Raw genomic sequence first — 25,117 nt, 5'->3', positions numbered from 1 at the left:
ACACACAGATACTGTCTACGTGGCGGGGGTTGGGGAGGCATAAAGAGAGGGAAAAAGAGAGAGAAAAAATACCCTGTGGTCCACCCTAAACAATGGGGAGGGGAGACCAAATGGCTTCCCAGGTCTTTTCCAGCTCTTATTATATAGTTAAGTCTTAGGGCAATTTTAACCATAAAAATGCTTCACTTACAAACCTGTGTTGCAGTTTAAGCCCATTTCCTACCTATCATAAGTGGCAACTAATAGCAGTCAGTTAGTATGATATTTGTCTGGAGCCTGTTAGCTCAGTTGAATTTATCATGGTAATAGTAAGAAAAACAACATGAAATTTGATCGTTTGGCTTTGGCAGTATTCCACGGCCTCAAAAAGCACCCTGTCTCAACCAGTGTTTGCTGTAATCATAGAAGGTACCAGGTGAGAGTTATGAATGGACTAGCAAAAATTCATCTTCACTGCTAGAAAAATAACTCAGTGTTTGCTGTAGTGACTGTTATCTATAAGGAACAATATATTTATCATCTGAATGTGATGCATATGTATAATCTTGACATAGGTTCTGCCTCTCCTCCAAGGAAATTCACAAACAGTAAAGGTCATGGGTACATGTATGATTTAGGTGCTCAAATGTTTAGCTAAATGTAAGCTAGCCAATTCGTATTTTTTTTTGTGTTCAAGGTTCAGAATGCTAAGCAAGTAAACAGTGCACTTAAACAGAAAATGGAAGGGGGAATTGAAGAATTCAAGCCTCCTGAGGTATGTTGATAAAAAAAAAAGTAAAGACATCATTAAAATAGTGAAACCATGTTACTTTAAAGTAACTGTTTTGTCATATGCCTAGGTTAATGTTTCACAGACCGTGGATATTTTGAAATATTGATGTTTTAGCCATTAGATATTTTCATCTTCTGAGTCAGAAAATGTGAATATTCACTTAAATGAGTCAGACTACCCCTTTAATTGGACCATGCTTGAAAAGCATCCCGTTTTCCCCCCTGTTCTTATCATCCAAGAAATCAAGGGGAAAAGTAGCAACTGAGGAAGAGACATATTGGTCAAGAGAAATGCGAAACTAAGAGGGCATAAGAAACACGAGTAATGCTTTCTTGGCTCTCCATCCTCTGCCTGCTTCTTTCCCCCTTGCATGGATTTGTAGCATAGAAAAGAAGCCTAGTGTGGTGAGCTAGGGGAAAAAAGGCCTAAATTATTGTGCATGCCCTGATTGTGCATTAGGGACATAATATTATAGGTATTTTTACTGGGTTTTTGCTTCCTTTTTTTTTTTTAAGAGTCCTTTTGGATACTTTTAAAGGAAAATTTAACATGTGAAGGTAAATTTTCAGGGTTAACAGCATAGAGATATTAGAGCTAAAATTAGTTTGCAGTTTGAATATTTAGTCTCTTAATTCTTTTCTGAAGCCTAGATTCTTATATTTTCTTTTACCAGAAACAGTTTTTAAATGTGATTTTTTTATTTTGTAAAATGGAAGCGTGAATACTTTTTGTCATAGTCTTTCTAGGAAAGACAGTATTATGAGCCTTTAAGAGATTTCTGTGTACCTGAAACTAATATGCTTGTTCATCTTATTTTAAATAAGATTTTTCTAGACTCAAGAGTTACAAAGGTAGCAACCTGCAAATAGAGTATTTGGATGGGAATTGTAGGATTCAGTGCTTCAGAATTATGTCCTATCAAATTAATTCAGGGAGGAAGGGTCTTTAGTATTTGTTTATGGACTAGATCTATGATTTCATTCGTATAGGAATTGCTCAGTAAGGAAACACCCACCAGCAAAGGCCATCAGTTTTATAGACATCTGAAAAGTGGAGTGATTTTTCCCATAGTCACCCAGCCAGTATGTGTCAGAGGTGGACTTAAACCCAGGTCTTCCCAACGCTAAGGTCAGCCCTCTCTTCACTCCACCGTAGTGCCTCGTGAGTCATACATCAGTCATCAAAAATGCTAAACAGTAGGCTGTTTATTTTTCTATTTAACTCTAGTATCTCATTCTAAACTCTACAATTTGATAGATTACTCTAACAACATATGGTACTGATAGCTGGTACATAATGATGCTATGTTTCTGTAGCTCTTTGCAGTAAAAATGACTTTCACATATACTTCCCTTGAGTGTCACAATAACCCTATGAGGCAAGAGAGGCAAAAGATGGCATCACCATTCTAGAGAGAAGGAAATGGAGGGTTAGATTAAGTGATTTGTCCAAGGTCAAGTGGCTGTTAAGTGTCAGGTAGTCTGACATTTACACCTAGATCCAGAGACCCTAGATAGAAGTTTCTAGACTGGAAAATGTAGGTAAACTTTGCGAACTTTCAATTTTGGCAGCTGCCACTATCAGTGAATGCATCAGTGCTTCTCCTATCATACCATAGTTCTTTTTTGCCCCAAAATGTTAGTAAAATGATAGCGAAAGGGTTAGACATTGTAGGATCTATAATATCACATTTTAATGTAATAATGTAAATTACCATCATTTGTGATATTCAGAAGTTACCTAACTTCTGTGATATTAGTTTTTTGTTTGTGTTCTTGAAGTTTGAAGTTGCCTTTTTTGTTTTTTATAGAAAATATTGGTCAAAATGAAGCAATAGAAATGTTAGTATTAATAACTCACCACAAAGTGATGTTTGAATGATACTTTGGAACAGATTCACACATCTTATATGACCCAAAAGAAAAATCCAGAACATATATATATATATATATACACACACACACACACACACACACACACACACACACACACACACACACACACACACACACATATAGTGTTAATTTAAATATGTGACATAAAACCTTTCCTGTTGCTTTAAAAAAAAAAGAACAGTGATTTGTCCAAAGTTACATAGCTAGATAATGGTGAAGGTAATAATAATAGCTAATATATAGTGCTTAATACATGCCAGGCACTGTGCTAAATAAGCACTTTACAATTGTTAATCTCATTTGATCCTCACGGGATCCCTGCACAGGAAAAGGGGGATGGCAGAGGGTAGGTGTTATTATTATCCCCATCTTACAGAAGAAGGAATTGAGGCAAACAGAGGTTAAGTGACTTGCCACAGCTAGTAAGTGTCTGAGGCTGGATTTGAGCTTAGGTCTTCTTGACGTCAGGTCCATGGCTCTATCCACTGCACCACCCAATGATCAGTTCCTTGAATAGAAGTTACATGGGAAGACTCCCTGCAAGACTGGAGTTGGTAGGTAATGAAGGCTCTGAGGAGAAGATAACAGCTGAGCTATGCTTTGAAAGGTTATGATTAGATTGGAAACTAAGAAAGAATCGACTTGTATGGGGCAGGCATTAAGTGGTTGAGCCTGACTGATCAAAGGGTTTATCTTGGAGAGCAAAAGGAAATAAATTTGGAGTGATAACCTCGAGAATCAGGCAGTGAAAATTAAATGTAACAGGGAACAAACAGCTTTGTGAACATGGGGATGCCCTCACTAAAGGAATGTTGTAGGAAGATTAAAGTAACATCACTTTTTAGCTGTGTGATCTTGGGCATAAAGTTCTTCTATTCCTTAGTGTTTTCACAAGTAGATAGGTATGGTGCTTATGCTGCCTACTGCAGTGTTGTGGGAAAAAAAGATATTTCATAAACTTTGTAAGTGTTTGTTATCATTATTGATGTCATAGATCCAAGATAGTAATATTGTAGAATGGAGAAAAGGGTAATTCAAGGTAATTCAAAGGAAAAATAAGTAAGATTTCAAATTCAACAGATATTAAGTGCTTGTCATGCATATGGCCCCATGCTATGCGTTGGAAACATGGATATTTGGGAAGGAGAATTTGAGATTTTGCCAGTGTGGGGAGCTCTTGGTCTGCTAACTCTCTCAGCCTGAGGAGATCACAACCTGTCTGTGACTTAGAAAATAAGTCCTTGGGAGTTAATGGAGGCATGCAGAGGTTGTGACTTACCAAGGGTCAGGTAGCTAGTAAGTGTTACAGACTGGATTTTAGCCCAGGTCTTCCTGACTCAAAGCCTACAGCAAGTTGTATGGATAGAAGGACCAAAAGAGTGATGTTCTCTGACTTCAAGGTGTGTCAACTACTGGATTCTACTGGCATTGTTAACAGATTTGGATCTAATAGATGATGAAGAGGATAGAAGAAGGAGCCAAATGATGATCAGAATATCTTATCCTGGTAGATTTAGGGAAATGGTGATACCACAGACAGAATAAATGAAGGAGAACTGGTTTGGGGGTGGGAGATAGTGGCAAGGTGAGAAAAAATACATTTCATAGACTCTTTTGATGAAAAATATGTTTGGTTGAAAAAATTTTGAGAGGTAGCATGGCATAATGGATAGAATACTGGCCTTAAAGTCAGGAAGACCTGGATTCAAATCCTACCTTTGACACATACTGGCTGTGTGACTCTGGGTAAGTCCCCCAATCTCTCAGCGCTCAGGCAACTCTCAAAAATCTAAATTGCATAGAAGGTGCCAACCTGCATTGGTAGAGGGAGTTTCCTCCTACCCATGAAATGATAGGTTGAGTTCCTATCACTAGTGAAATTATTATTTTTAAAATGCTAATACTTTAAAGTATGATTCATTATTTAAGAGCCTATTCCTGATGGGAATACCAAGCTCAGGATAAAAAATGCTATTTAATTTCAGATTTGAAATTTTGTACACATTGTATAATGTTGAATTAAATTTCAAAACTAAATAATAACAATTAATACGCACCTACTCATTACCTTCTGGGAAGCCTCTGGTTGTTCTGTAAATCATTTGTCACTTTTCTACTCAACCATTTTCCCTTCTCCCCTGGTCATCTTGTCTTCCCTTGATTCACTACAAGACCTCTCCTTCCTGCCCCTGAGTAGTAATATTTTACCTCCCATTTTCTTCTTGCCACTCTCCTTTTAACTAGTGCAGTTGTACAACCTTCTAACTTCTCCCCTAACCTTTCTACTTTTCCATCTCCCCCATTTAGTTTTCTTCCCTTTACTCTCCCTGGTTTTTCTTCCTATCACTTTAACAGCTACTACATCTCTTACCTTCCTTTCTCCTGTCCTGTTCCACTTTCTACCTCTTGTCCCTTCTGTTCTGAATCCTAATCGCTAAGCCTTAACCCTAATGACTTTTACCATATGACATGATTTGGTTTCTACTCCTTTTCCCCTTTCTGCCTGAAATCAATCCTCTGCCTCTTGTATGGGGATTTTACTCTTTTCCCATAAGCCTTTTTCCCCCTCATCTTCTCTCCTCTATTTCCCCTTCCCTTACCATTCTTAAAATTGTAAAAATTACTTCTTCTGAAGGGCTATACCTACCTATGAATACTCAGTATTCATAGTGAAGAAGCTGGTATGGCCCCAGCTTACTTACTCCAGAGGCTCCTGATGTTATGCAGGAGGTGATAAAGAGTATGAACATGCTCCATCTGCTCTCCTCAGAGAAAATTTCTCTTTCTGCTTTGGCAAAAAGTGACGAGACAGTGGTACAGCACAGGAGCTCTCGGTCTTAGAAGTTCTCAGTGCTACCCGTCTGTCCTCTTCTTTCTGTCCTAGTATATGCCACCAAAGTTCCTTTATATATATGTTGTATTGCTGAGGCCAGAGTTAAATTTAAGACCATATACATGTGAAACATATTTATGAAATCATAAGAAAGTCATTCAAAAATGTTTACTAGCTGGAAAATATGTATCTCTTCTTAAACTTGTGTAATATGTGACATAGCTTAAAATTTTAAAAATAATTTTAGGACTTGGAGGTTTAAGTTTTTACTTGCCCATAGCCCCATTGGTAAATCTGATTATAGGACTATGCTGATTTGCTTGACTAATGTGGTATAGTAATTCTGTTATCATTAGGTAAAGATAAGTTTAGAGTAAATATCAGGAAAACCTATTTGACATAGAAATTGACACCTGGTAAGACTAAGGAGTCCTATTCTAAAGAAAGTACCATCTCTTGAGACTTTTTAAAACTAGGTTTAAAATATCTGAACTACATAATGGAAAACTAGTAATAGAGTAACCTAATAGATTTTCTCAGGCTTTAATGTCAGTTAACTGCTGCGCAGATGTTGACTCAGAATCCTCAAGTTAGCACATTTCCCTTTCAGGGTGGGTAAAAGGTAACTTAGAGTATTTTAATTCCTTTTATAAGGAATATCAGAAAATCAAGACTTAAAGGAATCTTATGTCTTTGATACAAGTGAAAAGTTAAAAATAAGCACTTTGGAAATGTCTTTCTTCATGTCCTCATTAGGAAACTTCTCTTTAATTTTGTAGTCAAATCAGAAAATTAATGCCCGTTGGACCACAGAGGAGCAGCTTCTAGCAGTGCAAGGTATATTAAAGATAAGCAGTTGTTGTTATTAATAATTATTATCTTTAACTTGGTATGAGAGATAACTACCACAGTTCTTCCCTTCAGAATGGATCAAAAAAGGGCTCTTGTGTTTGTATCATGCAGATCTGATGATCAGGAGTTCTCTGTTCTGCTTCTGGAAGTGCCTCTGACTCATGTGCTAAAGCCCATGTGCCTCTTTTTACCCTAAGCAGTACGTAGCACACTTTTAGGACACAACAGAGAATGGGATTGTAGTGATGACAGTCAAGGGCGAGTCATTCAGATGCCCTGTGCCCTGCTCTTTCATCCCTACAGCCGAGTTCATTCATGTTGCATTCATTCTGTGAAAGTGTGCAGTGAGAATACATTTGAACTGTAATGTGTTGCTTGTTTCTTTGATTTGTTTACATGTTAGTATTTCTCCATTTTATAAACTAGGCAATATAATTTAGGTACTAAAATGTTTACTGTATATAATACACTTTCTTCAATAGATATGTTAACTGGAAAATCATTTGTATACTGATTTTTAAAATCCATATCACAAGTTTAAGTACCCTAAGGAAGATGATTGTTAAAAGAATCGTTTCAAATAATTTCATAAAATAGTCTTTTTTATCTGAGTAATCACAGATAAATTAGGAGCTGTTATCTCTGGGCTTTCGATATAAATTTTTCTTAAAGTTTTATTTGGTCAGTGATTATGTATGTCACCAGGACAGTCTAACTGCAAGGATTTATCTAAATCTAATTTAAGGGAAGGTTATTGTCCAATCATAATTTTATCTCATTTACTACTTAGAATCAGCCTAGTATACACACACTCACATCTCTGGGCAATGACAGCCTGTGGGCCCATCTTTTAGTATTTCCTAAGATTCATTAGAGAATCTAATATGGTAAATGTTTGTGCAAGCATTTCTCAGATTTTAAAATAAGGTAATTGAAGACCAACTGTGTGATGACCCTGGGCTTGGATTAGGGAGAGCTGGAACAGGCCAGTGTGGTGACACAATGGGGATCTGTGTCACATGAAGGTATCAGCCACTCCACTGACCCACCCAGCTATTTCTTCGCCAAAAATAACTTGAACTACTATCTCTGAGGCCTTGGTTGATGTGGAAGGATTTCCCAAGAATGCCTTTCATCCCTGCCCAGTCAGAGTTGGGGCTGGTTGCAGTTGTTCCTAGTCCAGATTCGGGCTGCTGACTGACCCCAGTGTTTTTGTCACATACAATTGGCATATAAGAAAACTACAGAAGCTGACATTCATACATAAAAGTCACACATTAACCTTCCAAAACTTTTTTGTCTTCTTTTAGAGAAAGCTGAATGCACATATTAAGTAATAGCTGTTGTATATATATCTTTTGTTTTGAACTTGGAATTTGGTCATTTGTCTTAATAAGCCCTACCATTTATAGTGGCTATCTTTATTTCAAATCATGGTGATATCTAACTTTAATAAAGAAGTTGATTTTGAATAGATATTGTTATTCAGGCAAAGCTGTTTTTTTGCCCATAAATCATAATTTGAAGAATCTTAAGAATTGAATCCTGGGCCTTTACAATTAATTTGCTTAAAGATCACTATATTGACCTGGTTCCTGGTTAAGAAGGGAACAGGAAGTGAAAGTTTCTGGATAGGAGCCCTTAGCTCAGACCAGTTCTAACATTTTACTATAAATATATATATATATATATATAGATAGATAGATAGATAGATATAGATATAGATACAGATATATAGATATAGATATATCTATCACATTCTGATACTCCTTTTTGAAACCTTCCTTCCACATCCTATTTGGTATAGTATCCATTGAATTTTGTACAAGGTCCTGACTCTTGCTCAAAGCTGAAACAGCAGATGCTATGGCAGAATGTGTAAATTTCAGTCCCAAGTGTGTGCACAAGGCATAGTCTTAAAGTTAAGATATTCAAGGAAAAGAATGAAGGATTCATACAGTTAAATGTCACTTGAAATTAACAGATTATTAGTCAGATATTTACCTCTTTGGGTTGTTGTGAGAATCACAAGAGATAATGTCTGAAGTGCTTGGCAAACCTTAAAGCATCATATAAATGTTAGGTATATTTTTTATCATTATCAGCTGTACACTAGAAAGTCATCTTGTACTTTATGAACATCTCGAGTCCTTGTAATTTAAGTAACCCTTAAATGAATATAAAGTACAGCATCAGTTTGCTGAAGGTTGTGAATGCTCTTAAGGTTTTGCATTTCCTTGTAAATAATGTTAAACAGCATGTGGACTAGTTGTGCGTTGAATAGTAGTTTTGGAGACAAACAAAAATGACCTTTTTCTCTTCCTTCCCAAATACCTAAAACGGCTGTGCAATCCACAGGAGGCTTATTCTGCTAACTGCCTACTCTAGTAATAGTGTAATCTGTACCTAGTTCTTATGTGTGTGGTGATGAGATATAAGTAGTGTGAATATTTTTGTATGGAGTATGCCACCCATTATTACCATCTATGAAAGGAAACATATGTTAAAGGATCTTGAAGTTAATATTACTGTTTAGTAACCAGGTGAATCAATTGTTCTAGAATCAAGGAGAAGATTTGCAACTTTATTCTAAATAGCTCTCTTCAAAATAATTTTTTGAATCTAGTAATATGCTGCTGAAGTCATGTCCTAGACCTGGGACTTAAATGTCTTCATTTTATTCTCTTAGGAGAAACAGAAGCTATCTAAGGTGACTGTTTCTTAAGGAATGAAACTAATTTAACCTAGTATTATTTTTCATGATACCACGAACTGAACCAAAATGTAGAAGCTATTTGGGTTGAGATTTTTTTGTTTGTTTGTTTCATGAAAGTACAGTAAATTTCTCTTTATAATCTGGTTCAAAAATAACTATGATCATTTAAGCCATACTGTTTGATCATTTGTTTGGTTATATACATCTGGAATACTGCTTTCAAATATTTGTTAATATTATAGTATAATAGAGTTTTGATACTATTTGCATATAGTTTACTTTGTCCACATAACCTAAAAGTCCAGACCTCTTAAACTGAAATGTTAAATTACCTTTCTCAGCCTAGAAACATTGTGAGCCAGATATTCAGGAAATTTACAGAGAGGACAGCTATATTTATTTTAATATTTTGTGCCCATCTTAGCCATGATGCTATTTCTCTCCAGCTTAAAATTAACATCATAGAGTCCTGAGGTCGAGCTGGGAAAAGGAAGGAGGTTTAATGGGGAAAACCCAGACAGCTCTCCTGAGATAGGTGCTTACTATTTAACTAAATTATCTTGTTTGAAATATAATCCCTAGATGATCTACACACCCATATTTAAATACCATTTCTAAAATATATTCCAAAGCCAAATATACATGTTTGGTTTATTCATGCCATAATTTGTTAATGAAGATCATGAAGAATTGATTATATAGATTATTATTAATATTAAGAAACTTAACACGACTTCATTAGAAAATGCCACTTGGCACTTACTCTGTTAAGCATTATTAAATCTTAACATAATGATAATAGAATAGAAAGATGTTTTTATTTTTCCTGAAATTATTGAATTAATCCTTATCTATTATTTGCAACTGTCTCAAAATTGATATTTACTCAAGAACAAAAAAGTTAGCATTTTTTTACAACTCTAAATTGTAAACATTTAAAAATTGATAATTACTTCATTCTGTAATTTTTTTATCTTAAGAGATGAAGACTGGGAGAGACCAGATGGATTTGTGTCTGTCTGTGCCCATCCTTAAAAGTCTTCGTTTTCAAAGCATATATTTCTTAAATTCATAGATACTCTACAGATAATTTATACATTGAATTCGTGTGTGTGTGTGTGTGTGTCTCTGTGTGTGTGTATACTACACTTATGATTTCATTAGTATAGGGAACTCCCAGTGAGGATATTCCCCATACCAGTGAAGAGTGATACCTGCCTTGCAAGTTAGAATCTTAGGAGTTGCCAGTGACATTGAGCCCGTAAATGACTTGCCCAGATTTGAACAACTGGTAGATGTCAGAATCAGTGCTTGAACCCAAGTCTTCCTAACTTAGTGAGTGAATCACAGAATTTGAGAGTCACCAGAGACCTCATCAGCCATCTAATCCAACCTGTACACCGAAGGAGCCCTCACTGTCATGTGTTCAGCTTCTGTATGAAGACCTTCAAAGAAAGGGAACTGTCCACCATTTGAAGTAGCCCATCTACTTTGAATGCTTCTAATCATTAAGAGTTTTTTTCTGACATCAAGTCAAAATTGGCCTCCTTGCACCTTCCACCAGACAGCCCCAAAGACAGCTGTCATCCTACTCCCTACATCTTCTCTTCTCCAGGTTAAAAATACCCGTTTCTTTCAACCATTCCTCATATGAAATGGATTCGAGGCCCTCCACCATCATAGTGGCCTTTTTGTGGACACTTTCCAGCTTATCAATGTCCTCCTTAAATTGATAAGCTCTAATTAGGGCAGAGTACAATGGGACCATTACTTCTGTATTCCTGGAAATTGTGTCTTTCTTAATACAGCCCAAGATTGCATTACCCTTTTTGGCTAATATCATTGAGTTGTCAGTCCCCTAAAACTGCCAGTTCTTTTTTCAGAACAGCTGGGTTTTTTTAGCCATGCTTCCCCCATCTTGTACTGGTAATGTTGGGTTTTTTTTTTTACACTCAAGTATAAGACTTTCTTTACATTTACTCTTATCATATTTAATTTTAAATTAAGCCCAATCCTCTGGCCTGTCAAGATCCTTTTGAATACTGATTTTTGTCGTCCATTATGCTAGCTCTTTTTCCCAATTTAATGTTATCTGCAAATTTGTTGAACATACATACCATCTATCCCTTTGTCCAGGTCATTGATGAAAATAGTAAACCACGTAAGACTGAGCACAGATTTCTGTAGTACTTCATGGGAGACTTCCTGACATGTTTACATAGAACCATTAACAATTGCTGTTTGATTTCAGCCATCCAACCAGTTCTGAATCAATTTAATTTCATTATCATATAGACTACATCTCTTATCTTCTCCACCAGAACAATGAGATAATTTGCCAAAAGCATTGGAAAGACCTAGTGTTAAAATTGGAGTCAGTGTGTCAGGGTTCAAATCCTGGCTGTACCACTTCCTACCTGGGTAACCTTGGGCAAATGACTTAAATTTTGGAGAGCCTCAGTTTCCTTATCTGTAAATTGAAGAGGTTGTTATGTATGACCTCTGAAGTCTCTTCCTGGTCTAAATCTGAATTATACGATCTAGGCCAGTAGTTCTCCAGATAGGGTACAGGAACTCCTAGGCATTGCTGAGGCCTTTTCAGATAGTCATTAGATTCAAAACTATTCTCTTAATAATCCTAAGATATTTTAATTTCTAATGTGGCCAGTACTGAAAGATATAACCCACATAAACAAAAGCTGTTTAGAGTGGGGGTTGGGAACATGGTTCTTAGGGTTTAAGAGTATAAAGGAGTTCTGAGACCAACAAGTCTGAGAACCATTGATCCAGGTGAACTATCTGCACAGCATTCCCCTCATCTGATTTAGTAATCCAAGCAGAAAAGAAAATGAATGGCCCGTTCTTTATGAAAATTTGGTGACTCTTTATAATTACACCTTCCCTCTCTAGATATTCACCAACTATCTCTTCAGTGGTTTGTTCTGTAATTTTCCCCAAAATCTCAGGAAAATCATGTTCATTGGCTTACACTCTGTTCTTTTTTCTAAAAATCTGGACATTTGCCCTTCTTCAGTCTTGTGATGATGTCCCTCATTTTCTATGATTTTTCTATAACACAGTGATTTAATCATCACTTCTCCCAGTTATTCAGTACTCAAGGGTGTACTTCAACTGGGTTGGATGACTGAAATTCTTGAAGGACACAAATTGCCATCCCCTTATTCATCTTGGGTATCCATTCCCTGTTAGTCATTTTGGTTGTTATTTCCTATACAAAGAAGCTAAAGAATTGACCAGTTCTGCATTATCTCTGAGGTTCATTATCATTCCCTTTGCCTCACAGGGAGTTCCTATGCCATACAGCCTCTCCACATTTACTCCTGTAGTTATATGAAAATGTTCGTCCTAGTCTGTGAGGCTCCATTTATAAATATCAGCAATTAAGCTATCTTTTTCTTTGTAGTAGGTTCTCATTTAGCAGATCCTCACAGTCTAGTCAGTATCTGAATAGGAACCAACCCTCTTAACATACTCACCAACTAGTCTTTGCTTAAAGACCACTAGCAAAGAAGAATCCTGGCTAACTTCCTACTCAACTCTTTGCATGTCTAGACAGCTCTGTTTCTTTGGCAGTTTTTCCATACATTGAGCTAAACTCTGCCTCTCTGCAGTTTCAATCATTGCTCCTAATTCTGACCTTTGGATCTGAGGAGAACAAATCTAATCTGTCTCCCACATGACAATCCTGCAGATATCTTTGCTCCTCTAGTTTTCTTTTCTCTAAGCATCCCCCAGTTCCTTCACCTGTAGTCAAACAGTATGGTCGAAGAATCCCTTCACCATTTTGATCATCCATGGGTGGACACACTCTAGCTTATCGCAGTGACCTTCCTAAAATATAGGCTTCAGGTACAAATTTGGTACTGTACCCATCAGATTACCAAAATAATATTTTATAGAATTAGATTTTTAAAACGTAAATTCATTTGGAAGCCTAAAAGATCCATATATCAAGAAATATATTTGTTGAAGAAGTCAGAAAGAGGGTAGCTTGGTGCTACCAGATCTTAAACTATACTACAAAACAATATCAAGCTATTTGGTAATACACAAATATATATATATATAAAAATAAAAAACATAGATCAGTGAAGTTGGCTTGATAAATATGACATACAAATAAATATGTATAGCATTTTGATGTTAGATAAATCCAGGAACTCAAACTACTGAGAAGGTATTTCTCATTTACCTAAAACTACTGGGAAATGGAAAGTGGGTTGTCAAAAACTGGAGTTATATCAGCATCTTCTTCCATATGCCATGATAAATTCCGAGTGGATGGATGTCAGTATTAAAAAGTCACACCACAAAAAGAAATTAGAATGAAGTTTTGATTACATTTTCCATGATTATGAAGAAGGGTGCTTATAACCAGACAAGGAATAGGAGAGATGATAAATAAAATTTGTTGTTAAAATTTTTTAGAAGTTTTGCACAAATAAAATCAAAGCAGATTGCTGCCCACTTAATATTTTTTACTTCCCTTTTCCATGATTTCAAGAACAAATCTAAGAACTCAAGAATATTTCTTTAGTTGTATTTTATGGTTGTAATATGTTAAAAGGTTGAAACAATCATAAAACAATCTACCTAAGACACTAAAAGCATATCAATAACAAAGTGTGGAACCCTCAAGGTAGAAAATTCAGTCACATTAATGATATTCCCAAAATAGATACTCCCCAGTCTGCATAACTTGTTCCAATGTCCAGTCCTCCTTAAATGTTAAATTTTTTTCTGAAACATAAATCCATTATCCCTGTAGTTGTTGCATTCCAGTATGGAGATTAAATATTACTGCCCTGCAGCTCTGTTTTGTTCATTTGTACAAAGCTTTTAAAGATCACTTTGGGTCTGAAATTTATATTTAAATAATAAAAATTTTATATACCTTCTCAATTCTAAACTGTAAGTTGGAATCTCTGTGGAATAATGTAAATTGAAGTATAGATATTTTATTTCTATAAAAATAATAGTGTTATCTTTAGTGAAATTATAAAACGTTAATCCTGAAAAGGTAAAACAACATTAAAATGTAACATAAACTTAAGCTCTTAAATCAGGCAAGGCTGTATATTCTGTTATTCCCTGATTGTTTTAACTTCCTAAAGTAACAAGATAGAAAAAACACATGCAGATAAGACTGCCTGTGTGCAGTACTTGCCCCAGTGCTATTTCAGGGACATTCTGAAGACTGGCTCTGAGTTAGCACTCTCCTTCCATGTCAGTTGTTATTCAGTGAGCTGTCACCCATCCTGAAATTGGAGAGCATATATACAATCATCCCTGTCTTTTTCTTGAGAGACTATGCTTTCTAACCCTCCTCCCCAACTAATATTTTTGTTTGTAGTATAACTTGAGATTGAGCACCAGCAATATTTTTCCATTCTATGAAGATATCACTGTTAATTTTTAATACTTTCCTGTATACCTAGTTCAAATGCACCATGCAAAGTAGCCAACCCTCTGTTCCTGCTGCCTTTGATTCCTCTTTTTGTTGTTTTCAAGGGAGTTGTCACTGACCTAGCAATTTGTTTTCCTCTCTAATTACTGACCTTGAACCCAGTAGTACTGTTGTCAAAAAAAAAAAATTATACTATAATACATACAGAAGGAGAGAAGTTTGGTGGAGGTGAGAAAGAAACTTAGGAACCATATATGAAAGATCAGAAAGGTACAACTATCTGAATAGGCTGCAGACTTGCCTGAGGTAGATCACCAGACAAAGCATAACGTAGAAAATCTCTATGCAGCTAATGCTTTTTTTGCACGTGTTTCTTAGGGGCATAAGGTTTAGTGCTAGAAAGGGATCTTTGCTAATCCATTTATTGTAGCAATAAGGAAATGAGACCCAGAGATGGGAAAATGACTTGCACAAAGTCACACAAGCAGGCAATGATGTGACACCAGGTCTTCTGACTCAAAATCCAGGTCTCTTTCAACTGTGCTTCACTTCTCTCCCTCTTCCTCTTCCTCTCCCTCTCCCTCTTTCTGTCTCTTTCCGCAAAACTATCCTTAAAAAGAGAACCAAGAGCCTTGAAGTTCAAGACCCACTAGCTATGGGAAGTTGCTACTAGGGCAAAGAAATCTTTCATGCATACATATTTTAAGTCTTTATTAAAATATGAATTCCTGAAACTTGTGTATTTAAAGCACTCCTAGAGAGCCTGTGGCCATAGCCAACAAAGAAGCAACAACTATCCTGCAGTCTATACCTTCCTTCCCCCTTTCTTGAAGTTTAAAGCCAGGTATGGTAATACACAGTTGTAGTCCCTGATGCAGAGGTGGCTGAGGCTTGAGTTTGAAAGTTCTGAGCTTCTGAAAGGGTGTCCAGACTAAATCTGCACCTAATTCTGTGAGCCCTCAGAAGAGCCACAAGGCTGCCTGAAAACCTGGGGTGGGGGAGGGAGGGGGGCAGGGCCACTGACCCAGGTCAGAAGAATGGAGCAGGTGAAAGCTTTTGTGCCAATCACTATTGAAGTAGGACCCATGAGTGGCTGTGGCACTTCCAGCCTGGGCAGAATAGGGAGGCTCAGGAAGGAAAGAGGGAAGATTATAGGGAGTGGGAAAAAATATATCTTCCCATCTGTCCACTGTTAGGAATTCAGATTTCCCCATTTATGCAGAGTGAATTGCATGCCCCAAATTGCCAAGTGATTGTTTTATGCCTGACGCTGGTCAGGGGAGAGCAAAGGAAGAAGGAATTTTCAAACATCAAGCAGTAAAAACCTTATGATTTACAAAGTTGGTTAATTGCCATAATGAAAAAGATTATTTTAAAAAAGTCAAACTTACTGCCTTGAAAGTGCTCTCGCACTCTATATGTATATGTGTGTGTATGTATATACATATACATATATACATACATATGTGTATATATATGATTTTACCAAAGACCACTTTGAGCTGCTCTGCCCCACTCATATCTAATTCACACACAAGTCAAGACATCACCATGCGTGATGTTATTGGTCCTCTTCAAGAATGAAGATCAACAACTGTGTGATTTTATAAAAGGCAGCAAGACAAAGAACACAGAGAGGGCCGGCCTTCGAGTCAAGACAGCCTGGGTTTAATACCTGCCTCTGGCAAATACTGGCTGTATGACCCTGGGTAAGTCATATAATCATTTCATATCCCAGGGCAACTACTTAAGGCTTTAACTAGTAAAAATCCTTGCAGTTCTACAGTGGGAGAAAGAATCTCCACCACCGATCTGGACCAAAGCAAAATATTTTTAAAGACCCAAATGTATGCATTTTAAGCTGCTTTGTTAGTACAAGAGATATTTTCATCTTAAGTAATTTATACTGTGATTTTTGTTGGTTAATGATATTTTGTTGGTTAATGATAGCATTAAAATGTAGACATAGGTTTCTTCAGCTTCAACCTTCACTTTCCTCACCCCACCAAAAGGTGATTTTTTTTTTTTACCTCAAAAAGGGCAACCAGATTGTCAGGCTGTTTCCTTATAGCTTTCAGGCAATTTTTAGAAATTTAGACTTATCTTTAACCCTTAATGTGCTTGTAATCCGTTTTACTGTTCTGTCTTTTTTTTCCAGTAGCTATTGATAGTATATGTTTGCTCTATGAGTGGGAAGTTGAACTAAGAAACCATCTCAGCCAAACTGCCCTAAGTTTTATACTTATTATGTGAAAATGTTGTTAATTAAGACATTTTGTTCAGTCCCTTTTCCTGAGATGATATATAGATCACACTTATCAATATTTCCACATTAAAGGGTAGACCCTTTACCAGGTACAGCTAGGAACTGAGGCTGTTCTGACTTTTGGTTAAAGTAAGTTGCTTCCTGATACTGCCTCCTATATGGGGTGCCCTACTAACCAAAGTAGCAAATTCTCTTTAATTTGCACTGTGGTATGCACAAGGGATATAAAAACAAAAAATGAAAAGGTTACTTTCCTCAAGGAGTTTATATTCCATTGGCAGAGACGATGTAGTTATTTTCTACACCAGAGAAACAGCTTGTCCTAACAGGAGTGGAGTAGTAAGAAGCAGTCAGGAAAAGAAAATTGGTCTACAAAATACGAGAAGGTCATTGATTAGAAGTAATTTATAGTCTAATCCCACTTAGACATTGTTGGACCTGGACTCTTCAGGTTTATTCTAAACTTAAGTTTAGAGTTCATTTTCATTTTGTGAATAAAACCTGCTATTAAGTGTGCTCAGTGGAAACTATGAAGTCATTTAGTATCCTCTCCATTTTATTTCATTTTGGTTTAGCAGGGACTGGCAAGAAAAACAGAAGGAAGCCTTGCACAAGAAGTCTATTTGACTCATTTTTCCTTTGCTAAAAGGTAGTCAACAAGTGTTGTATTGATCACTATAGACTCAGCCATATGAGGCATTTAGAAAAACTGATAAATCATTGGAATTTGCCATGAAAGTGGGAAGAGACTAATATGTGGGGGAGGGGGGGAAGGAAACATACAAACTCTTAACCTTATGCCTAGGGAACCTTACCTACCTCAGACCCCATTTACCCACACCCACAAGGTGTCGTGAGGATATAGGAACTACTGATGTGAAAAAGCAGCTCTGTGTTTGGGTTTTAAAAGCTTAACGAGGAAATTGTTTAGAGGGAAAGAAATAAAAAAGTTAAACAATAGCGTAGTGAAATTTGACTTTGTGGTGTATACTGGTTTGGTTTTGTGTATGAATAATTGGTATTATGGTAATAGTGATTATTATCAAGCTGGTAGTCAGCAGACCTTGGTTATAGTCCTGAATTCATGAAACAGTACTTAAAGTGCAAAAAGAGTCTTTGCCTAGTTGTGGCTCTTGAAATTCTGAAAATTAGTATATTCGATTGTCAGGAAGCTTGGCCTTCCCTCTGTTGTAGGTTAGGACTACTTAGAAGCATAGTGCTACCATTACAGGAAAATGTAACTAGCTTCTAATTGGTAGCCACTTTTTATTGTAACTACCTACTCTTTTACTTATAAAAGTGGCATTAATATATAACCTTTATTAAAGAAGTACTTTGAAGAAATGAGACAGTGCACCTCCCTTCTTTGCAGAAGTATAAAGAGAAAAGATCTGGTTGTGAAACACTGTCAAACTCATTTGCATTTTTTGTTACAAGGAAGGGTGAGGGAGGAAGGGAGAGATATAGTTGTAAATAGTGATGTAAAAGCAAAAGCCATCAATCATTTAAAAAAATAAATGCTTTGCGTGGCCATTAAGTGGTAGCAACACGTGTACACGTGTGAAGTAATCATACATTCCATGATTTTATCACTAAATAAAACACTATCAGAGACTACATTATACCTAGACCCATAACTTCTCAAGGGATTCTAACAGAAATTAGTTGATGGAAGTAAAGGCAATTTGAATATATTTTATCAAAAAGTTTAAACATTGTCACAAATAGCAACTTGTCATTACATAAATGCCATTGCATTTCTCCTGTTTCCATTTTAGAACTTGCTAAAATGTGTAGTTCTCAAACCTTAATTATATTTATATATATAATATGTATACAGACATATACATACACACATACATATGTACACATGCGATTTACAATAAGGAAGTACATAATAAGGAATGAAGCCACGAAGTTCCAGTGCTTTCAAGTAGCATTTTATACCCACTGATGTCAAGAACAATGTAGCATTTACACTACAGTATTAAGAGCTTGGCTAGCCAGGTGGCTCAGTGGATAGTGCTGGTTGTGGAGTCAGGAGGACCTGAGTTTAAATCCAGCCTCAGACGTTTACCAGCTGTGTGACCCTGGGCAAGTCCCTTGACCTCTTTTTACCTTAATCCACTGGGGAAGGAAATGGCAAACGACTACAGTATCTTTGCCAAGAAAACCATGTGGATAATATAGTGCTTGGGGTCACAAAGAGTCAGATGTGACTAAATAACTGAACAACAACAAATCAAGAGCTTATTTGATTCTCTTTCCTACAATAATAAACTCAGTTTCATTTTTTCACTTATGCCTAATTTTTGCTTATGTTGGATTAATAAGCATTTACAGCTTGATTTGTATTGCTTTCATTATTGCCTCTTTCATTACTAAAGTTCTGGCTCCTATGAATATGGCTACTACCAAGTGAGGAGACTAAAATATCTGATTTTTTTTTCTAACATGGACTAAGTGCCCTTCTTCATGTTGCTTCCTTCTTTAAAATGATATAGTGATACTAGGTCTGTATCCCAAAGAGGTCATAAGAAAGGGAAAAGGACCTACATGTGCAAAAATGTTTATAGCAGCCCTTTTCATGGTGGCAAAATATTGGAAATTAAGGGGATGCCCGTCAATTGGGGAACAACTAAACGAGCTGTGGAACATGAATGTAATCAAATACTATTGTGCAATAAGAAATGATGAACAGGCAGGTTTCAGAAAAACCTAGAAAGACTTGTACAAACTGATGCAAAGCAAAATGAGCAGAACCAAGAAAACATTGTACACAGTATTGGCAACATTGTGTGATGATCGACTATGAATGATTCAGCCCTTCTCAGCAACACAGTGATCCAAGACAAGTACAAAGGACTCGCCAAAGAAAATGCTACCCACGTCCAACTAAAGAACTGATGGATTTTGAATGCAAATTGAAGCGTATTTTTTTCACTTTATTCTTTTTTATGTTTTTTTTCTTTTGATCTGTTTCTTCTTTCACAACTGTGACTAATATGGTAATATGTTTTACATAATAGCACATGTATAACCCATATCAAATTGCCTACCATTTTAGGAAGAAGGAAAGGGAAGGAGGGAGAAAAATTTAGGAGCTCAAAATCTTGTAAAAATTAATGCTAAAAACTGTCTTGACATGTAATTGGGAGGAAACGTAAAATACCATTTTAAAATGGTAGTGAACTTATTTTTAATTTTTAAAACATTTTTATTTAAAATTTTGCATTCCAAATTCTATTCTCCCTGAAACGGTAAGCAGATGTAGGTTATACATGTGCAATTATGTGTAACATTTCCATAGGTAGTCATTTTGTTCAAGAAGATTCAAAGAAAAGGAAAAAAATGAAAGAAAGTGAAAAATAGCATGCTTCAGTCTGTATTCAAACAATATCAGTTCTTTTTCTGGAGGCAAATAGTATGCTTCATCATTAGTCCTTTGGGATTGTCTTGGATCATTGTATTGCTGAGAATAACTAAGTCATTCACAATTGTTCATTGAACAATATTGCTGTTACTGTGTACTACGTTCTCCTGGTTCTGTGAACTTACTTTTAAAAGATAAAGTTCCTTAATAGTAGATAATGCTATAAAAATAATCGATTCAAGGCCCAGCAAAATAATGGATTCATAAATGCATAAATTGTAATTTTATTATCCGTTGTTGTCATATAAAACTTCCTTAATGGAAAATACATAAAGCAGCCAATTTTTTATTTTTAATTCTGTTGGTGGCACTCCCATGTATAATTGTAGAGACCAGCAACCAAGCAGTAGTCAGAATTACTATCTTAAATTTTATACCTAGGAATCCTTTGTGGGTACAGTCTACAGCTTTGCTTGGGTGTTGTAAAGTCTTACTTTCAAGATTATGGTCGTTAACATTGTTCATTACTTAATACAATGATGATTTAATAAATGCTTTCTTATTATAGTAACAAACCTTTGCATTTTACATGTAAATTCTGACCACCACCACCCTTTTTTTTTTCCATAATACCCCGATGGTAAAACCATACATTAGTGTGCAAAGTAGCATAAAGTGAAAACATAAATTATTTCTTGGGAGGAAAACTCAGGCTAGCCATTCAGTTCTTTTAGGTAAGATGAAGTGGCCTACTCCTATCCAAGTTTGTTGGATTCATTCAGATTTGGTTGACTGCCCAAGCTATTAGGGAAAAAAGTGAATGTGGTATTGACGATGGGGCAAAGAATTCAGTGTTTCACAGTAAATGGACTGCACTTGGAAATTCAAGGGAGAGGATTAGGGAAAAAAAGCTGAATATTTAAAGACTGGTAAGTTGTGAATGTTTAGTAGAAGGCAAGTAGCTGGCTCACAGTTAAGTAACATCAACATTTTCGTCTCGTGACCCTGGCTAACAAGTGAGATTTATCAACATCGGTATCTTGTATGTGTGTGCATGATGTATAGTACACAGAGCTTTCCTTATTGATTGTTCCTTCACGGGTGTATTGTTTACTTTGCCTTCCAGGTGTCCGCAAATATGGTAAAGATTTTCAAGCTATTGCAGATGTAATTGGCAACAAGACTGTTGGCCAAGTGAAGAACTTCTTTGTAAACTACAGGCGTCGGTTTAACTTAGAGGAGGTATTGCAGGAGTGGGAAGCAGAACAAGGAACCCAGGCTTCTAATGGTGATGCTTCTGCCTTAGGGGAGGAGACAAAAGGTGCTTCTAATGGGCCCTCAGGAAAGAGCACTGATGAAGAAGAGGAGGTGTGTTTGTCTATGAGATCTGAGCTAATATGAGTTGAGGCATAGCGTTTCGTGTGGTGTACCATAAGGTTAATTTATCAGGGGACTGGCAAATGAGCATGAAAGGTTGACAATACACTTACTCAGTGGTACATTTCTTGGGACTGTTGAGTCATAATGACATGCAGAGAGCTGCTTCTGGAAGATTGGAGAGTGTATTGTTCTTTCATTGTCTTATTTTTATTTCCTCTGTTAAAATCGTTTACTAATAAAGATGCTTGCCTGGTAGCTTCATTGCTTTTTTTGTTTTTGTTTTGATTTTATTTAAAAAATAAATACATAAAACTTGCGCTTCCAATAAATGCAGGTATTATGTTTTTGGTGTTTTTTTTTAAATTTTCTGTGACAATCCAGACTATATGTTATTGAGCTCTGTATGGACTGCCATCTCATGAAGGTATTTGTTTCCTTTCCTGTAGGCACAGACCATTCAGGCTACCCAGTCTCTGGGCTCGTCACCTCCTGCCCCAGCTTCCACTCCAACTCCAGCAGCCCCCATTGCCAGTCTGAACCAGCCTCCACCACTGCTTCGTCCAACACTTCCTGCTGCCCCAGCTCTCCATCGGCAGCCTCCACCACTCCAGCAGCAGGCCCGGTTCATTCAGCCTCGGCCAACTCTCAATCAGCCTCCCCCACCTCTCATTCGCCCTGCTAATTCCATGCCTCCCCGTCTAAACCCAAGACCAGTGTTGTCGACAGTTGGTGGCCAACAACCACCATCACTGATTGGAATTCAGACAGACTCACAGTCTTCAATGCATTGAGGAAATGAAGCTGGACAGAGCTGCAGTAACTTCTGATCCCACCAGTATGCCAGTGTTCATCTGGCTGTTAAGAAAGAAAGGAAAGGGCAAACCTTTCTATGTATTGAAGCAGAAAGTTTCAAAGTGAGGCTGCAAGTCAATATTTGTTGCAATGGAACAACATAAGTGAACATCTACAAAATTTTTCAGTGCACCAGACTAAAACATTACGCAACATGAAGCCTCCAATTAGTCCTTTTTTCTATGAATATTTGTTCAAGGAAGTTTCCCATGAAAGGAAAAGAAAAAAGATTGTGTTCTGTGCACCAAGGTTGTTTGATTTTTACTGTATTTATTTTACTGAAGTTCTTTATATTCCAACCTCTTTGTAGTCAAAGTTCATAGTACAAGAATATGTCTATTTAGGAATTGTGAAAACTCCATAGACTTTGAAATTAATGTGGAGTTTGGCTTTTTTTAGTTTGCTTTCTCAATTTAATTTTAAAAAAAAATATTTTCCTATGTTAGGAGTGAAAGAATAAATAGCCTGCATTTCAGTTTTTGGCAAATGTTCTATGAGAAATAGTACAATTCAATGCACCTTTAAGAAAATGCAGCAGCTTGACCTTTTTTTTTTTCCTCCTCCAAAAGACATTGCATTCTTTCTAATGGAAATTTAGGATATATATGTGTGAGTGTCCATATGTATATATCTATGCATTCCTTTGAAAGAAAGCAATTTAATCAATTGCAAAGCAATTACGTGAAGCCACAAAGAATGTACTGAATTTATCCCTCTTAAGTGATGTTGGGTCTTAATAGAAATTTGAATTACTCATTTAAAGGTGATTGACCCATCAGCCACTATAAGAGAGCTTACTACCAGTATTGGAGTGATTCCTTTTACTTTTCACTTAAAAATGAGGATATAATTTGTTAAAATATAGGGTCTTTGTTTAATTCCTTTCAAAATTGAAATTATTTTACGAACTTTTTTTTCTAGATTGTTAAATGCTACATGCTTCAGTAGCTGCATGTAACAACTACTTATTTGGAAACTATAGAAGAAAGTATTATTTTAATCAATTATGTGAAGATGGTGGCTATGAAAAGTTAGCTTTTTGGAATTTGGGTTTTCTGAACTAAAAATTGCCCCCCTCTCATTTCATATGTTTTATCTTTAATGTTTTATTGATGAGTCTCCAATGTGCTATTTGGATGCATTTGTGAGTGTTCTTGCAACTCATGAGTTTTGTCTAGAACTTAATCATCAAAATCATTTGTTTAAAAATTAAGAATTTGATATATGCTATCTAAAGATATATCAAGTATATGTTCATCAGTTGTGCTGTTAACTAAAATAGAAGTGCTGAGAGCCCTTTTGTTAAGGCACCATTATCTGTAACCTTTTCCATATACTATGTAATTATCAAGTACCTGCTAAGTGCTCTGTAGCACCATTCGATGACATATAGTATTTAAGCGATCACAGTTTTGATATAGAAATTTTTAATTCATTATTGGAATCATGACATGAAAAGGGATGGGCTTCTTGGATGCTGTTGTAGTGGAGTTTAAGGTTAAATTTCTAATTTTTAGCCTTAAGTGCATTCTCATAGCCTAATTTCTTTAGCTGATTAAAAAAAAATCCCTAATAACCCTTACGTTATAGAGAGCTTATTTTTCCTAACATATTGGAATATTATCATTGAGTTCTTCAATGCCTTGAAGCCAGTCTAAATTTTCCTGATTGGTTTTGATGCTAAAATGGTAGCAGTTTTCCCAAATACTAGAACTTTTCCCAAGTAGTGCCAGTTTTTGACTATTGGAATAACTAAATATAACTCCTGACCTTCTGATAGGACCAGATGAAATCTAACTGGTCTCCAAATTCTTAATTTTCAAAAATCCACTTAGAGCATTTTGAACTTAAAATAACTATTGGAGACAGTTACAGTGTCTTAAGGGAAGATATCTAAAGTATTTTTTTAAGTATTTAGATTGAATCTCACAAATGTGCACATTATCCCTTTGCAACCTTTTTTTTGTCTTGTCTCTTGTCAATAGAACTTCAGTATACAGTATGTGGGGTATGTCAGTAAAGTTGGTCGACACCAGCATTTATCAAGCTTTTTAGTATTTTGTGATTCAGTTAAAATCTGTTCTCTCCCAGACTTGGGCCAACAAGGTGCTGTATCTGAGGGATGTGCTATAATTTGATTTACATACATTAGAGCACATAGTAGGGAAATCTTAGCTTCAGTAGTAACATGACAAATGTATATAGTGAAATGTCTTTTTATTGTGTGCTTTGCATATCATGTAAATACTTTGCACGTGTTCCCCCACTCCCATCCCCTCTTTTTTTTCTTTTTTTATTTCTTTTTTTTTTTGTTTAAGCAGTGTTTGGCCTAAAGAGTGATATGCTTGCTGCTTAATCAAAGGATTAAAAATTTAAAGAAGTCTGTGTCTTCTATTTTTATGTAATTTAACACCATGTGAATGAATTAGGACCTTTTTACTGTGAAACTTTATATTAAGGAAAGACTTAGAAATATCTAAAATTTCCATTTTTGTTCATTTCAGGGTAAAACATTTTGAAAGCTATATAACTTTGGTAACTTCTAAGAAATCACCAAAGTATTTTTCTGCTTATTTTAAAAAATAAATGACTTGTTGACACCTCAAATAAATGTAACAAGTTATATATTCTGCATGTTTTATCCTCAATGTGATTGGATGAGGAAATTGAACTTTTTTTTTTTAGTTATTAAGCTAGCAAATGCAAAAGTATAAAAACAGGCTTTAAAATCAAGTTGAACAATTTTAAGA

The 25,117-nt window shown here is 36.0% G+C and overlaps 1 protein-coding gene across 4 annotated transcripts in view; it reads left to right on the top strand.

The window, feature by feature from the left end:
* RCOR3 (REST corepressor 3) overlaps nt 1–24,748 on the top strand; it is a 53,366-nt gene extending 28,618 nt beyond the window's left edge. For 2 of the 4 annotated variants that reach the window (XM_021007842.2, XM_021007843.2), the window contains exons 9-12: nt 677–754; nt 6,280–6,337; nt 21,262–21,503; nt 21,962–24,748. In XM_021007842.2, coding sequence (XP_020863501.1) covers nt 677–754; nt 6,280–6,337; nt 21,262–21,503; nt 21,962–22,306 — 723 coding nt within the window. In that variant the 3' untranslated portion in view covers nt 22,307–24,748. The remainder of the gene's footprint in view (nt 1–676; nt 755–6,279; nt 6,338–21,261; nt 21,504–21,961) is intronic. The other 2 variants (XM_021007844.2, XM_021007845.2) reach the window with 1 other exon arrangement.
* Nucleotides 24,749–25,117: the final 369 nt, after the last annotated feature.

The sequence above is a fragment of the Phascolarctos cinereus genome, unplaced genomic scaffold (genome assembly GCF_003287225.1).
Source record: "Phascolarctos cinereus isolate Bilbo 61053 unplaced genomic scaffold, phaCin_HiC Scaffold_5;HRSCAF=322, whole genome shotgun sequence".
In the NCBI taxonomy this organism is placed as follows: Eukaryota; Metazoa; Chordata; class Mammalia; order Diprotodontia; family Phascolarctidae; genus Phascolarctos; species Phascolarctos cinereus.
Note: the sequence above shows the minus strand (reverse complement) of the source record. Positions and strands in the feature narration are given on the sequence as shown.